We start from the raw sequence: 14,217 nt of genomic DNA, 5'->3' as shown, positions 1-14,217 counted from the left end.
GAATCTTACATTTCGCGTGAGTAGAACATACAGATCATAGGCCCTTAAACGTTGATAGCTTACTTAGCCCTCAGAGGTTATACAGTTCAATTTTACAAAGTACAAAGCAGAGCCCTATAGAGGCTGAATGGCTTTGGCCAGAACAGACACTATTCCAAGAAGATTGAAGACTAAAAACCTGGTCCCCTGGTTCCTAGTCCTTAGTACTCTTTTCGTTATGTTGTAATATGCCTATTTTTTCCTGTTATGTAATGCAGATTAATCTGATTTTCCTTTTCTTCTTTTCAACTGGATTTCTGAGTCAGCTAATCTTGATAATTATTGGAACAGGAAGGAAAAGACCGAAATGGCTCTGTAATCAAAGAAACTCCCTGGCTGCGAGGGGAGATTCTATTAGAAGCCTGTCTGCTAGATGCTGGGACCTCACATCTGTTCTGTTCTTCCCACCCCCTTTAGTTCCTGTGGCTCTCTTGTTTCCCCAGCATAGCTTCAGACTATCCACCCAGACTTTGACCTCCACTATTGCCTTGCTCTTTAGTATTTAGCTGTTGGTGGGATTTTTGTCTCTGACCCATGGCATGGCCTATCTGCTGGTAAGCACTTTGTGTTTGTTTGGCTGGTTTCTCATTGACTGTTTCACCTCTTAGCCTTGAACTCTAAAATTCTGAGACACCTAGAAAATGATGTGAATTTCATCCAGAAAATCTTTAGGAATAGCCTGGCATCTATGTGGAACTCCACATTTAGTCTGCAAGCTTGGTGACTCGAGTTTGAGATAACTGTCCCATGGGTCACAGGGGAAGCTTCCTAGATACAAGTGAACCTAGCTGTATAAAATGGCTAAGTCCAGGGCACCTGAGTGGCTCAGTCGGTTAAGCATACAACTCGTGGTTTCAGCTCAGGTCATGATCTCATGGTTTGTGAGTTCGTATCCTGCATTGGTCTCTGTGCTGGCAGTGCGGAGCCTGCTTGGGATTTTCTGTCTCCCTCTCTGTCTGTCCCTCCCCTCACGCTGTCTCTGTCTCTCTAAAAATAAATAAATAAATAAAATGGCTATGTCCCCCAAGATTATGTATAAATCTAAGGAATAATTTTTTAATAGATTTTATTTTTAGAGCAATTTTAGAGTCATAGCAAAACTGAGCAGAAAGTACAGAGTTCCAGGCAAGTTTTTTACATTGACTAACAGTAAAGAAAAAACTATTGTGACTTCCATTATGAAATAAAAGAGCTATTCTTAATTTGTCTCCTGTGAAAATCTACTCAGAAGCTAGGTAAACTAGATAACTATGTGGGCTACCAATTTATTGTCTCTTAACTCCAAATTCACCCTTCATTGCCTACTCTATGAAAATAAGATAGACCCTGTAACTATTTCTCCCTTGCAGCTGGCACAGTGTTAAGCTATGTCAGAAAGGGGTTCTGGAAAGATACTGAAGGAGGAAGGGGCTTTCTTTCCTGATTCCAGTGTTTACCCCTTCTTGCTCCTACCACATGGCTGCCGGCTGCATGTGTGGGGAACACACAGTGGCACCTGTGCCCATGGAGTTCCACTGGTGCCCAATCGTCAGTTTCCCAACAAACTTAAGAGGCACTCCCATGGTCAGATCCCCACTGAGTTTTGCAAGCATCCCAATGGTTGACTTCCAGCTTTGGCTTCCTACATCCAGGCAGGGTGTTTCTTGCTTTCCCAGTGACTCTGAACAAGACCTGGTTGAGCCCATATAATAACTTCTCCACCATTCAGTGGGCCACAACCATGCCTTCTACAATGAGATCTGAATCTCAACCATGGAGGTCGGGAGGGGGGGTGGTTGGTGAGGCACTTCCATATTTGTTTCTTCTATGGGAACCTTCCTTCAGCCCTGGAGTTGTCTTCAAAGCTCTCTTTATCTCTTTACATAACAGAGGTTTTCTGTTAGAATTAATAATTCTTTATCTTAAACTTTCCCTATTCAAATTATTATGTTATCTTTGTCTCTTCACTGACCCTGATTGATACAGTAAACTTGGAAAAATAATTTTAATTTCTCAGTTAATTTTTCAGTTTAATTTCTCATTCATAAAATGAGGACACTGGGTTAGTTGGTCTCAAATGCCCTTTTCAGCTCTAAAAATAAACCATTCCAAGAAACCCTCCATGTTTTCCTACATAGAGTGCATTCTAAGTATACTAGAATGAATCACATATACAGTATAATTGTGTATTGTCCTCCTCAGCCTCAATTATATTAAATGGGTCTCCCTTCTTACCTGAATAATGGTTTCCTCCTTCTAGGTCAACATATTAAGTCATAGTAGCACCCAGTTTTCTTTCATGCACACAGTGGGCAATCAAATACTATAAAATCCTCTGTAAGGGTTTTAACTAGGAAGCTATCCAAGGAACAAAATGGCAAACCAGAGATTTGTGTATGAATATGAGAGAGTGAAATACATTATAAGTATCATTTTATCTATTTGTGGGATACAAACATTGGAAGGATACATTAAGTATAAAAAAATGCTCCTTCTGATACTGTTTACCCAAACCATCTCCATTACTATGCAATTTAAGATTTTTTTTACCTTTCTCTGTCTTTTACTGACTGTTCAGCCATTAATTTCTTCAGTTCTTCTAGACGCTGAAGATCTCTCATTTCCACTTCTTGCCACTTCTGTTCTTTTTTAGCCCAATATTTTCTAATCTATTGTATAAATGTTACATAAAATTTAAATTAACAACATATATGTTAAAATGAGGAGAAAAGTTAAGACAACATTATCCTGTGGTTCCTATAGCCAATATTAAACTTAAATGGTACTTTATATTTTTCATTTCTTAGATCTGCCTATAGTATATTGACAGAAGACAAAAAATAAATGAAAACCTGAAGATACAAGTCCTGAGAAACTGCATGGTTTAACAATTTCTGAAGTGGAAATGTAACTTGTGCCAAGATCTAAAGCCTGAATCTATGGCTAAAATAATTGACTTTCAGGGAACCACAATAGAAGCATGTTATTGTCTCTAAAGCATATGATCTACCTGTTACTTAAGAATATTTTTATCCTCTTATGGTAATGCAGTCTTTAACAAATATAGCATTAAACCTATTCTTACTTTAAGAGCATGAGTTTATTTATGCTAATGGACAGCAGGATGTTGAAAGCTTTATGCTTCTGGGGAAGTGGCAGGAGATAGGTGGGAGGAAGGAGAACAAGAAAAAAATAGCAGGGTTATGATATATAGTAGTTCTGACTTATGTGGTAAAATAAAGGACACATTTATCAAGCTCAAAAAGGTGAAAGCATTGTTCTTACTAGGTCTGTTTTATTTCCCTTCTCTGGAAATGGAGACAGCCTGAGAAAACTGGAAGTATACATATGCTCTTCTGTTTTTTTTAATGTTTATTTATTTTTGAGAAAGAGAGAGAGGGCATGAGTGGGGTAGGGGCAGAAAGAGAGAGGGAGACACAGAATCTGAAGCAGGCTCCAGGCTCTGAGCTGTCAGCACAGAGACTGAGGCAGGGCTCAAACTCATGAACCGTGAGATCATGACCTGAGCTGAAGTTGGATGCTTAACCGACTGAGCCACCCAGGCGCCCCTACGTATGCTATTTTCAGGAGGATGAAACCATCATTCAAGGTTCCCCTGGTGATGGGGCAATTGAAGTTAATGTGTATTTGACAGAGGCCCCTTCAACCACTTGGCTCGCCATGTTGTGTGCAACTCAAGAGACTGGATCTTATTGGTAAAAAGTAGAGTACTTCAGTGGTGAATGATAATGAGTGACTGCCAGCAGAAGGTCTGTTGTGGAGGACATGTTAGCTTCACCCCCAACGTGGCATTGTCTCTTTTGAGAAGTGAATATGAAAACCTAAGTGGTTTCCAGACTTGCCTTAGCAACATGGTCTCTGACCACTGGGAGAACAAAGGAAGCCTCCCAAGCAACATGGCCACAGTCATAGCAGCTCTGCCACAGGGCCGCCACACCAGCAATCACAATGGAAACATCTGCTCAAAGCATAACAAGTAACTGGGTGAGGTCAAGGTACCATGATTTCACCCTGTAGATAATTGAGATTTGAATTTGGGGAGAACAGAGATGAAGCTAGAAAGATAGCAAAGAGAGGGTAGGGGAGGCAGAGAAAGAAAACACTGACTGATAAGGTGTGTTTCAAAGTCCTGACTGATAAATGCCGGGGCATTCTATCAGTGTCAGGTATGGAAATGTTAACAATGATTATATCATCTCCCTCTGGGGTTTAAGTGGTGTTTATTTTACACTTTGTGTATTTTTGTGTTACTTTATGTTTTGCAATGAATATGTATTTCTTTCATAATCAGAGAAAGTAAAGCTACTTCAAAACTAAATTTTAAAAAAGAGCAGATATTGGATTAAAGAGCATTTGCCTCTAGGCTCTAAATGACCAACAATATTTGCTTACTCTCAGTGTTGGCCTTGGAGGGAAGTCATTGGTCCTTTTGTCGACAATCCCTTGACTACAAGTGGACAAACCCTTTAGGTCCAACCTGGACAACCAGGTTGCTGGTGTCCTCAGAAGACAGATACCATTTGGTGCAGTATCCTCTGAAGGTCATATAAATATGTCACACCAGAGTCTTTTGGTATCTCAGGATCAATTATTTCCATCCCCAACTCTCTAGTATGCTCAGACATTGCTACAGTGTGAGTCTCTCTCTCTCTCTCTCTGTCCTCTTTTTCTCTCTCTCTCTCCCCTCCTCTCTCTCCCTCCCTCCCTCCAACTCTCCCTTTCCTCCCTTCTTTCTCTTCCTCTATCTCTCTCTCACCACCTCTCTTTCTCAATCTCTCTCTCCCTCTCCATCTCCCTCTCTCCCTCCCTCCCTCCCTCTCTTATGTGAGTCCAATTTATTCTTTCTCAGTGCTTTCTACTGGGCTCTCTGAAAGCCCTGTGTCATCACACATAAAATCCTCTACATCTTCAAACTTCAGACCACTACATGATTATTTTGACTGGAATTCTCTTGAGCGAAGGATGCTTATCCTCTGGTGCCCCACATGCCAGGAGGCTGAGGAATGGTTCGAGCATTTTCCTCGTTAACTGCTACTTTTACACTAAAGGTCATTTTCAAATATTCATGAAGAATTCAGATACGAGGGTCACAGCCACACAGAACTTGTCCAAAACAACCCCTTTTACTTCCCTAGACAACTTCAGCATCTGCCTGAATGCCCTTCCAACCTACTAATCTCACAGTTCCATAACTTCCTCTATTCCAGGAGTCATGACTTCCTCCAGGATTCTATTATCATCAAACACATTTCAGTTTCAATTCTGAAATCTTCGATTATAGCCATTGATTCTATGATCAGGACCTACCCATTCCTTTGCTATCATCCTCAGTTTTCTGATCATATAATTTTATTCCTCCATTATAGCCCTCTTCTCAAGGCCTTGCTAATTAGTATGTTTGTTTCTCTCTCCCACTGCACTTCAGAAAATGTGATTTATCTATCTTGGCACTTCCAACATTAACTACAGGGTTTAGAACATGATATATACCTAATAAACATTTGATTGATGAATGAATTACACAACTCTAGAAAATTATACCAAATTTATGGTTTCAACTGAATATTCATTGATAATCAGCATTCCTTTTATGAATTCCTGGTTAATACCTCTTGCGTTCTCATGAACATATTCCAAACCCGTTCACTATGTTAAGCTGCATATCTGCCTCCTCTTCTTCACTTTTATCAGGGGAAATAGAGACTATAAATGATACCTTCCTTGATGCCTGCCTTTTAGAAAAAGAGGTGTCTGTACAAAGGGACAATAAATCCCTCTTGGGCTCCAGATCCTATTCCCTAATTCCATCTTCCCCATAAACTTACTCCATCATTTACCCCTCTCTCCCTTATACCTTCAACTTCTCGGTCTGTGCTGCTTCCTTCTCCTCACATGGAAATACATACAAATCTCACCCATTTACAAAAATTTAAAAGGACTTTCTTTAGACCCCTGAGACTGTAGCACCTCATCCTTCATTGTTCTCTTCTTCAGTCAAGCATCTTATTTACTGTTCTTCAATTCTCATCTCCTGTTTTATTCCTCATCTGTAATATTCCTATCTCTGCCTTCCCTCCAAATTCACTACTCTTACCACTGACTTCCAAGTGAGTGAACAAAATGATCCTTTTCAATCTTTATTTTACATAATTTCTTTGTGTATTTGATTCTGTCAACCCTTATCTATATAGTCTTAAGACACTACTGACTTTGGCATTCATTTGTTCAACAAATATTTACTGAACATACGCTTTAAGCCAGATATTGTGTTGTATATTTGGGATATGATGCTCAAAAGAGAAATAAGTTCTCTGCCTCATATTGCTGGGACTTTCTAGAAAGAGAGAGACAAAGAGAATAAATATGTAAACGAATGAATAGAATATTACATCATACGTTCTAAGAAGGAGATAATTATAGCAATGATTTAAAAAAATTGGGTAGAATGTTGACTAGAAGGCATATTTTTGTAATGACCTTTGAATCAAAATTTAAAAGATGAGAGTGAGACAATTATGGGAAGAAATGGAGGGTGATCACCACAGGAAGCGGGAGCTCTAGGTCCAATAGCATTGAGTGGGAAAGACTTTGTGCATTTTCAGGACTGGGAAGAAGCCAGCGTGGCTGGATGGAGCATGTGGTTGAGTTAAGAGTGGGGGTGAGATTGAGAAGCTAGCTGAGGGCCAGATGATTTGGCAAGGAGTTAGATCTAGAAACAAAGAAAAGCTATAGATAAGTTTAAAGCAAGGTGTGACGTGATCTGACTGAGATTTTTAAAAGATAGCTCTCGATATTGAGTGAAAAATAAGACAGTAGAGAAGCAAAGGAGAAACAAGGAGACGAGATAGAAGAATAGGGTAAAAATGATCACTTGGACCAGGAAATGAAATGTTCATATCTGAGATGGTTTTTGAGTGGGACCAGAGTGCTCACTGAGGAAATGAATATTAAAGCTGAAGAAAAAAGGAATCAAGGATGATTCCTAGCTTTTTGCTAGAGCACCTGGTTGAATGATGGTACCAATAACTGAGATGGAATACTGGAAGAATAACAGGTTTGGGAAAGAAAGACCATCAGGAGCTCAGTATTGAACATTAAACAGTTGACGTGACTGCAAGACCTTGAAGTGGAGATTCCAAAAAAACGTGTGGAGGTACAGATGGGTGGCTCAAGGGTCGATTCAGGGCTGGAGGTATAAATTAAGGAAATATCTACTTAAAATGGCATTTGATGCCTCAGGACTAGAAGAGATCTCTAGGTCAGAATATAAATAGAAGAAAAAGGTGGCTATGTACTTTCATTCTTATCTGCCTTTTGCAAAGTTTTCTCAACAAAAATGACTCCATTTCCCCTTCCACCTGTCAATTTTACTCTACCCCTATTACCAAAACAAATCTCCTTGAATCATCCTCTGAACCCTCCAGGAAAAAAAGCTTAGCCATCCTTGGCACACCAATGACCATTGGCGAAGGTTTATTACTCTCCATTCTTCATCCTGCCTTGTATTCCTTGATTCATTTTCATGAGGCTCTGACAATGCACTGTTACTGATACATTTAGGCATTTACTACATGCCTAGCATGGTCTATCCTACCTGTGTCCTGCTAAATCTCTCCTGTCCATCCTTTAAGATGCAATTTTAACACTGCTTTCTCAGCCTTCCTCCTTCTTCTCTCCTCCAGACATAGGTGTACCTTCTAAGGCACTATTTATGTGTCCTTAGCATAGCACTTTCCATATTGGTTCACATTATTCATCTTTGCATTGTAGTACCTTGTATCATGTCTCATACATAATAGGGCTTAATTGATCACCATTAGGTGAGTGGAAGCTTCTTCTGGTCTCTGGTCTGAGAATAACAAAGTTGTGGATGGGAACAAGGCCAGCAGTTTTATTTGCAGGATGGTAAAGTCTGAACTAAGCACTTCCCTAAGGACAGTTCCATTCACCCTTTGTCAATTAATAGGAGCGGGAAGTATGTATGTCAAGAATTATTGGCTTTGAAAGCCTCAAACTAAAGTTAAGGCTAAGGATATTTAACTAGCCCTTTGGGACATTTGTTAAGACACAGATTTCAAACACCCTGCGTTTTACTTCTTGAGTGATACTTATAATATTCCAGTGATAGGGAAATCAGAAGGTTAGTTAAAATGAGAAGAGTTGCATTTAAAGCTTGTCCCTTGACTCCCACAGATGAGGTTTCTAGAAAAAGCTTGCTTTTCTGAAAAGCAAAACAGGCCCTCATTACTACCCCTCTATAATCTCAGATTCATATCAGGGATGTTCCCCTTTTCTTCTTCCACATTTTGCTCATTTTGGTAAAGTGAAGCCAGTAAAAGTGTCAATAAACTGAAGAAACCGTTCTCTAAAATAATGCTATGCTAACTTTTCAAAGAGTTTGAGATCACTTTTATATCCTACCTTACCTTTCTAATCTTCCAAACAATATGCTTCCTATTAAAAACTCCACCAGGAAGTGATGTTTACTCAGGGTTTAATTTTTAAAAACTTGTACTAATACTACACAACCATCAAATTATATTTTTTCACTCCTTCAGTCCAAGAATTATTATAATTCAACATGAAATAAGAATTTCATGAAAGCAAAAAGTTAGAGCTCAACTATCATAGAAGGAAGACAGTTTGGTCTCTGATTTCAAGCAATATGCGTGGTGTTGAATTTTTGAACAAACTTCTACACCTTGCTCCCAGATCATTATTTCAAAGACTTTAATGACTTATTCAGAAGGAGTTCATTATTCTTAACCAGATACATAAAATGTATGAAATAGGAAGTTCAAAATATCCAGTGCCATTACTAATAATCTATGGAGATAGAGCAACTTTCAGTCCATTTTCCAGATTCTAATTTACTTAGCTGATTCTTTGCATCTTACAGCTCTCTTTTCTACTTTTGGTCTGGAATATGAACCCTCACAAAACAGTGATATTGTTACATATGAAAGCAGCAAGACCTCTTAATAGAAAGTGGTTTTTTTTTACTGTTTATTTTAGTGTTTATTTTTTTTTACTGTAATTTTTTTTCCATTTGTTCCGTGTAGATCAACCTGTATCCCATAAAATTGCCACCAACTGAAGTATGACTCTTCTTTCTATACAATGAATTTGACAAGCATCTATATTTCACCAGATAACTTTTCACACTTTTGTGTGAATTTCTGAAAGGTAAGAAACATGCCTTATGTTGTAGTACTTATTTGTATCTAATATTGCATCTAGCTAATGAAATGTACATGATATGCAACTGCCAAATGAATCCAGGGAAAAACGATATAGAAAAGCAACATTGCACACAATACTTTTCTTATATCAATTTATATAAATCCAAAACTATTAATAAAGCATCCAGTTAGACAATAAACAGTCAGTAGTCTACTCAGTCATGTGTGGGATGGAGGTGCATTTAATCTCAAAAGAGCCTGAAGGCATAGTATGTCTTTAAATCAGATTGTCTATGAATCAGATTAAAGACTTTTTTTCCTAAAGATGGACACTTTGTCACCTCTGGCCTCAAAACTTTTTAGCCAACATTCATCTCTTCTATACTTGTGGCATAGAGATCTCTGTGGGCTTCAACTCAGGATCTGCTGGAGCTTCTGAATAAAAATTTGGCCCCAAGAGAATTACTTTACATGACATTCTTTATGCAAATATTTGAAAACTCTCTACATGGGTAAGAAATCACAATACAAAGTCAAATTTGCCACCATCCTGCCAGATTATTTGAATAGAACTCCTTTCAGTCCGCATTTCAGACTATTTGTATTTCAGCTACTTATCAGTGTCTTACACTTGAACATTTTGCCACCAATCTCCAACCTGGTAAACAAGTACATCCACCACTGGTAAGAGGGTAGATTGTTATACTCTTCCTGAATAACAAATAAAATCACTGGCAAAAGCCTTAAGAATTAAGAAACAAAGCTTGAGAATTAATAAGCAGGGACATATGCAAAGATTCAGGTATAGGTATGTTCATTACAGCCTTAAAAATGTGAAAAGTTACATATAATATAACAGTGCAAAATAAGAAATTGGTTAAATAGAGGACTCCTGGGTGGCTCAGTTGGTTAAGTGTCCAACTCTTGATTTCAGCCTAGGTTATGATCTCATGGTTCATGAGATCAAGCCCTGCATCAGGCTCTGTGCTGACAACTCAGAGCCTGCTTAGGATTCTCTATCTCCCTCTCTCTCTCTCTCTCTCTCTGCCCCTCCCCTGCTTGCATGCACGTATGCACTCCCCATCTTGCAATAAATAAATAAACAAACAAACTTTAAAAAACAGTTAAATGCAATATTTCACATAATGAAACACTATGCAAACACTAAAAATCATGTGGTAGAAAAACAAGATATACAAGATATACTAATACATGTTAAAATAGGTTAAAAATAATATGTGCAGTATGATTCTAGGTAAGTTAAATTCCTCATGTATATAGAAAAAGGATATATGGATATTGTTAATAATTTTCTTTTCATACTAGTTTAGGACTTGGGGTGACTTTTATTACATTTTGTGTGCTTGTTTGTATTTTCCAAACTATCTACAATGGACATAAATACTTTATAGTTACAAAAGTATGTTTTTTGAAGGTTTGACCAGAAAAAAAATCAATATTTATAAGGACATGACTATTATTCATTCCTGAAGTTTCCAAACTATTTCTATGCCAAGTCAGATGACAAGAACATTGTATATACCTTTATATAATATTTTCACTTTTTATCACCTTGTGTGCAGCATCACTTTCACTTTCTAGAGAAAGGTTCACAGGACTATAATTTAATTTTATACCATAAGCCTTATAAAGGTTGATGCAATATATATGAGGACTGATTTAGATTCTTCTGTAAAGCAGTTCTACTAAAAATGCTATCCACTGGATGGTTTGCCTCCCTCCCCCCGGTACATGCTGTCAGCTCCTGATGTGCTAGGATGTTGTCTATTATTAGCAAATAAGAGCTAAATGCTTCCTTTTAACTTTAACCATGTTCAATTACAGCACCCCATTTTAGTCTTGGTTTGCTGACATAACTATATTCCCATCCTCTTAATTTTTTGTCTTACATTCTCTTACTAATTTTCTATTTTAATGATTCTTAATAGGAAACAGATGGCACACTCAAAATTAGAATAAATCAAGAAGAATATAATAAGAGGACAATTGACAAAGGAGGGTTGGAATTCAGGATAATCACAAGACATCATGCAATAGCCGGGCTGCTTTACCACCCATTGACCAGTCAAAGACAGCTATGTGGGGAGGGCCACCCGATAGGAGCTGAGAACTTTGGTGGAGGACACAGTGGTCAACACAACTCTGCAGGGGTAGGAACAGGGGGGTCAATTCTCCCAACCTCAGTCTCCTTCCTAAACTGATCTCTAGTGTTCCATTTTGACTGAATCCAACCAGAATCCAGGGGTCAAGGGAGCCATGTAACACAACTCCCTGGGCCACAGAAAAGAATGGAGAGTAGATACAATCCAAGGGGAGGATGTCCAGCACAATAGTATTAATGTTTCTTATTATAACTTTCTTGGAAGTAGGTGATGTCTATATGCATAAATACATAAATGAAATGAAATATCTTTTTAGGTAGTGTTCACTTTAGTCACTCACATGAGTATTTTTCCATGGCAGAGCTGCCTACTTGAATTGCCAATAGCAATTTCTGCTCTGATGTAGTCTTATGTCCTTAGAACAATGATGAGCCAAGAAAGTATTCTGAGGTAAACACATTAGTTATCTCCCTCTTAATGAAATGCCAGGTGGATTAAAAAATAACTGTCATGTCTTCCTTAGAAGTAAAGTCTATTTTCAGTATGGGCACTGAAATATTACATAATGATCATGTCATATGTTGATATTGCTAAAATGGATTTGTCTGTAATCTTGTTTAATTTCTCTCTTTTCACTATTCATTAGGAAGGGAGTATATATACTGAGGATGTTGTATTTCACAGCCTGAGGTGTCACAGAGAGTAAAAAGTGAAAAGTAATCAAACCTCAGAGTCATTCAATCATAACTTCTTAGAGCTGAGGTGATTTTAGCAATCATTTAATCCAAACACCTCATTTTACAATTGAGGAGGCAAAATCCAACAGAGCCTGTGTAAGTTGCCCAAGGTCACCCCACCTTGTTGGGGCCTCCTACTTTGGCATGTTTTCCTCTCCACCTCACCATGAAGGTTCAGTGGTATCCTGCTCGTTCATTACATTCATTCATTCAAGCAGTATTTATTGCATGCCTTATGCCAGGCACTGCAGGTAAAACAATGAAAATAGACAAACCCCTCTTTTTTATGGGGCTTACATCCTAGAAGAAAAAGAGAAGACAGTGAACAAATAAATAGATATGTATCAGGTGGGATAAGTGCTGAAAAAACATGAAATAGAATAAATGGACAGAGTAACAGGGAAGAAGAATGTTATTTTAAGTTTGGTGATCAAGGATGGACATTCTCTCTAAGATGACATTGGAGTGAAAGCCTGAATGAAGCAAGACAGTGAGTTGTGCAGACATCTGGGGGAGTAGTATTCCAGGCAGAGGAAACAGCCAATGCAACACCCTAAGAGGTCATGTGCCAGGGTGTTGGAAGGGGAGGAAGTGGACTGATATGGCTGCCACAGGATGAGTGAGGGGGAAAGTGGCAGAATATGAGATCTAAGAGATATAGAGTGTAGTGCAGGGACTAACATAATCTGACGTGAATTTTAGAAACATCTCTGACTGCTGTGTGGAAAATAGACAAAAGAAATAGTGTGGGAATAGAAAAGGAGGGAGCAGAGACATTCAGAGATTCAGAGATTATTATAATAGCTCTGATTGAGGGGCACCTGGGTAGCTCAGTTGGTTAAGCGTCCAACTCCAGCTCAGGTCATGATCTCACAGTTCATGAGTTCAAGCCCTGAGTCAGGCTCTGTGCTGACAGCTCAGAGCCTGGAGCCTGCTTCAGATTCTGTGTCTCCTTCGCTGACTGCTCCCTCCCCCACTCATACTCTGTCTCTGTCTTTCAAAAATAAATAAACTTTAAAAAATATTTTAAAAAAATAACAGCTCTGACTGAAGATAGAGCCTTCTATTTATGACAATTTATCAGTATGAGGTGTGCAGGGAAAAATAACAAAGATAATACCAAGGCTTTTGGCCCAAGCACTGGGTGCATAGGTTCCCATTTTTTGAGAAAAGGTAAACTGAGGAAGGAGTAAGTCTGGAGAGAAAAACAAGAATACATTTTGGACATACTAGATTTGAGGCAGTGGGATGTGTAAATTTGGAGTTCAGGAGAGAGGTCTAGACCAGAGATGTTGTTATTTGTCAGCATATAAATGACATATAAGTAATTTTGCATTGATTGAGATCACCCAAGAAGTATATATACTTAGGACTGAGTCCCTGGGACACTCCAAGGCCTAGAAGTCAGAATGGTGAGGAGGATTCATCCAAATTTATTGAGAAAGAGAAATCAGTGAGGTAAAAGAATGAAGTGAGATAAAAGAGCAAAGAGAAAATGGCCTCCTACAAGCCAAGTATTAAGTTGGAAGCCCAATATCCAAGGAGGAGGGAGTGATCACTTCCTTTTAATAGTTCAAGTAAAGTAAGGACTGAGAACTGACTCCTGAAATTAACAACATGAAGATCAATGATGACCTTGGCAAGCACAGCTTGGCTGGAGTGGAGGGCCAAAATAGCTCAAGAGAGAATGAGTGGAAAGAAGCTGGAAACAGTGTGTAGGCCATAGAATGGTACAGTTTCTAAGGGAGGGTGTGTGGGGTAAAGGAAGAGTAGTTTTTTAAAATAGAAGTCATAATGGCATATTTGTAGGTTAATAGGAAAGATGTAGAAGAGAAGAGAGAAATGGTAGTGGCAGAGAAATTGGGATAGCAAGCACTATACAGATGTCTGTTAATTAAATCAAATTACCATGAATAACCAAGACATAGAAACTGTAAAAAAAATTGATACCTTGAGTTAATTAAAACAAATTTTTTTTTTAACTATCTATTGGAAAATCTCTTACAGAGAATCATTTATCTGGCTTTTGATGACCCAGGCTGCTTTTCCCCCCCTCCATCTGACTTTTTCCTAAAACTGTGTCCTGACAGGGGCACCTGGGTGACTCAGTTGGTTGAGTGTCTGACTTCAGATCAG

General features: G+C 38.5%; 1 protein-coding gene across 1 annotated transcript in view; it reads right to left on the bottom strand.

The window, feature by feature from the left end:
- Positions 1-14,217, bottom strand: part of CCDC148 (coiled-coil domain containing 148) — a 260,873-nt gene that overhangs the window by 70,272 nt on the left and 176,384 nt on the right. The window contains exon 12 of the mRNA XM_049615611.1: positions 2,569-2,687. Coding sequence (XP_049471568.1) covers positions 2,569-2,687 — 119 coding nt within the window. The remainder of the gene's footprint in view (positions 1-2,568; positions 2,688-14,217) is intronic.

This window comes from Panthera uncia (genome assembly GCF_023721935.1).
Source record: "Panthera uncia isolate 11264 chromosome C1 unlocalized genomic scaffold, Puncia_PCG_1.0 HiC_scaffold_3, whole genome shotgun sequence".
Taxonomy (NCBI): domain Eukaryota; kingdom Metazoa; phylum Chordata; class Mammalia; order Carnivora; family Felidae; genus Panthera; species Panthera uncia.
This window is presented reverse-complemented; position numbering and strand designations above follow the sequence as displayed.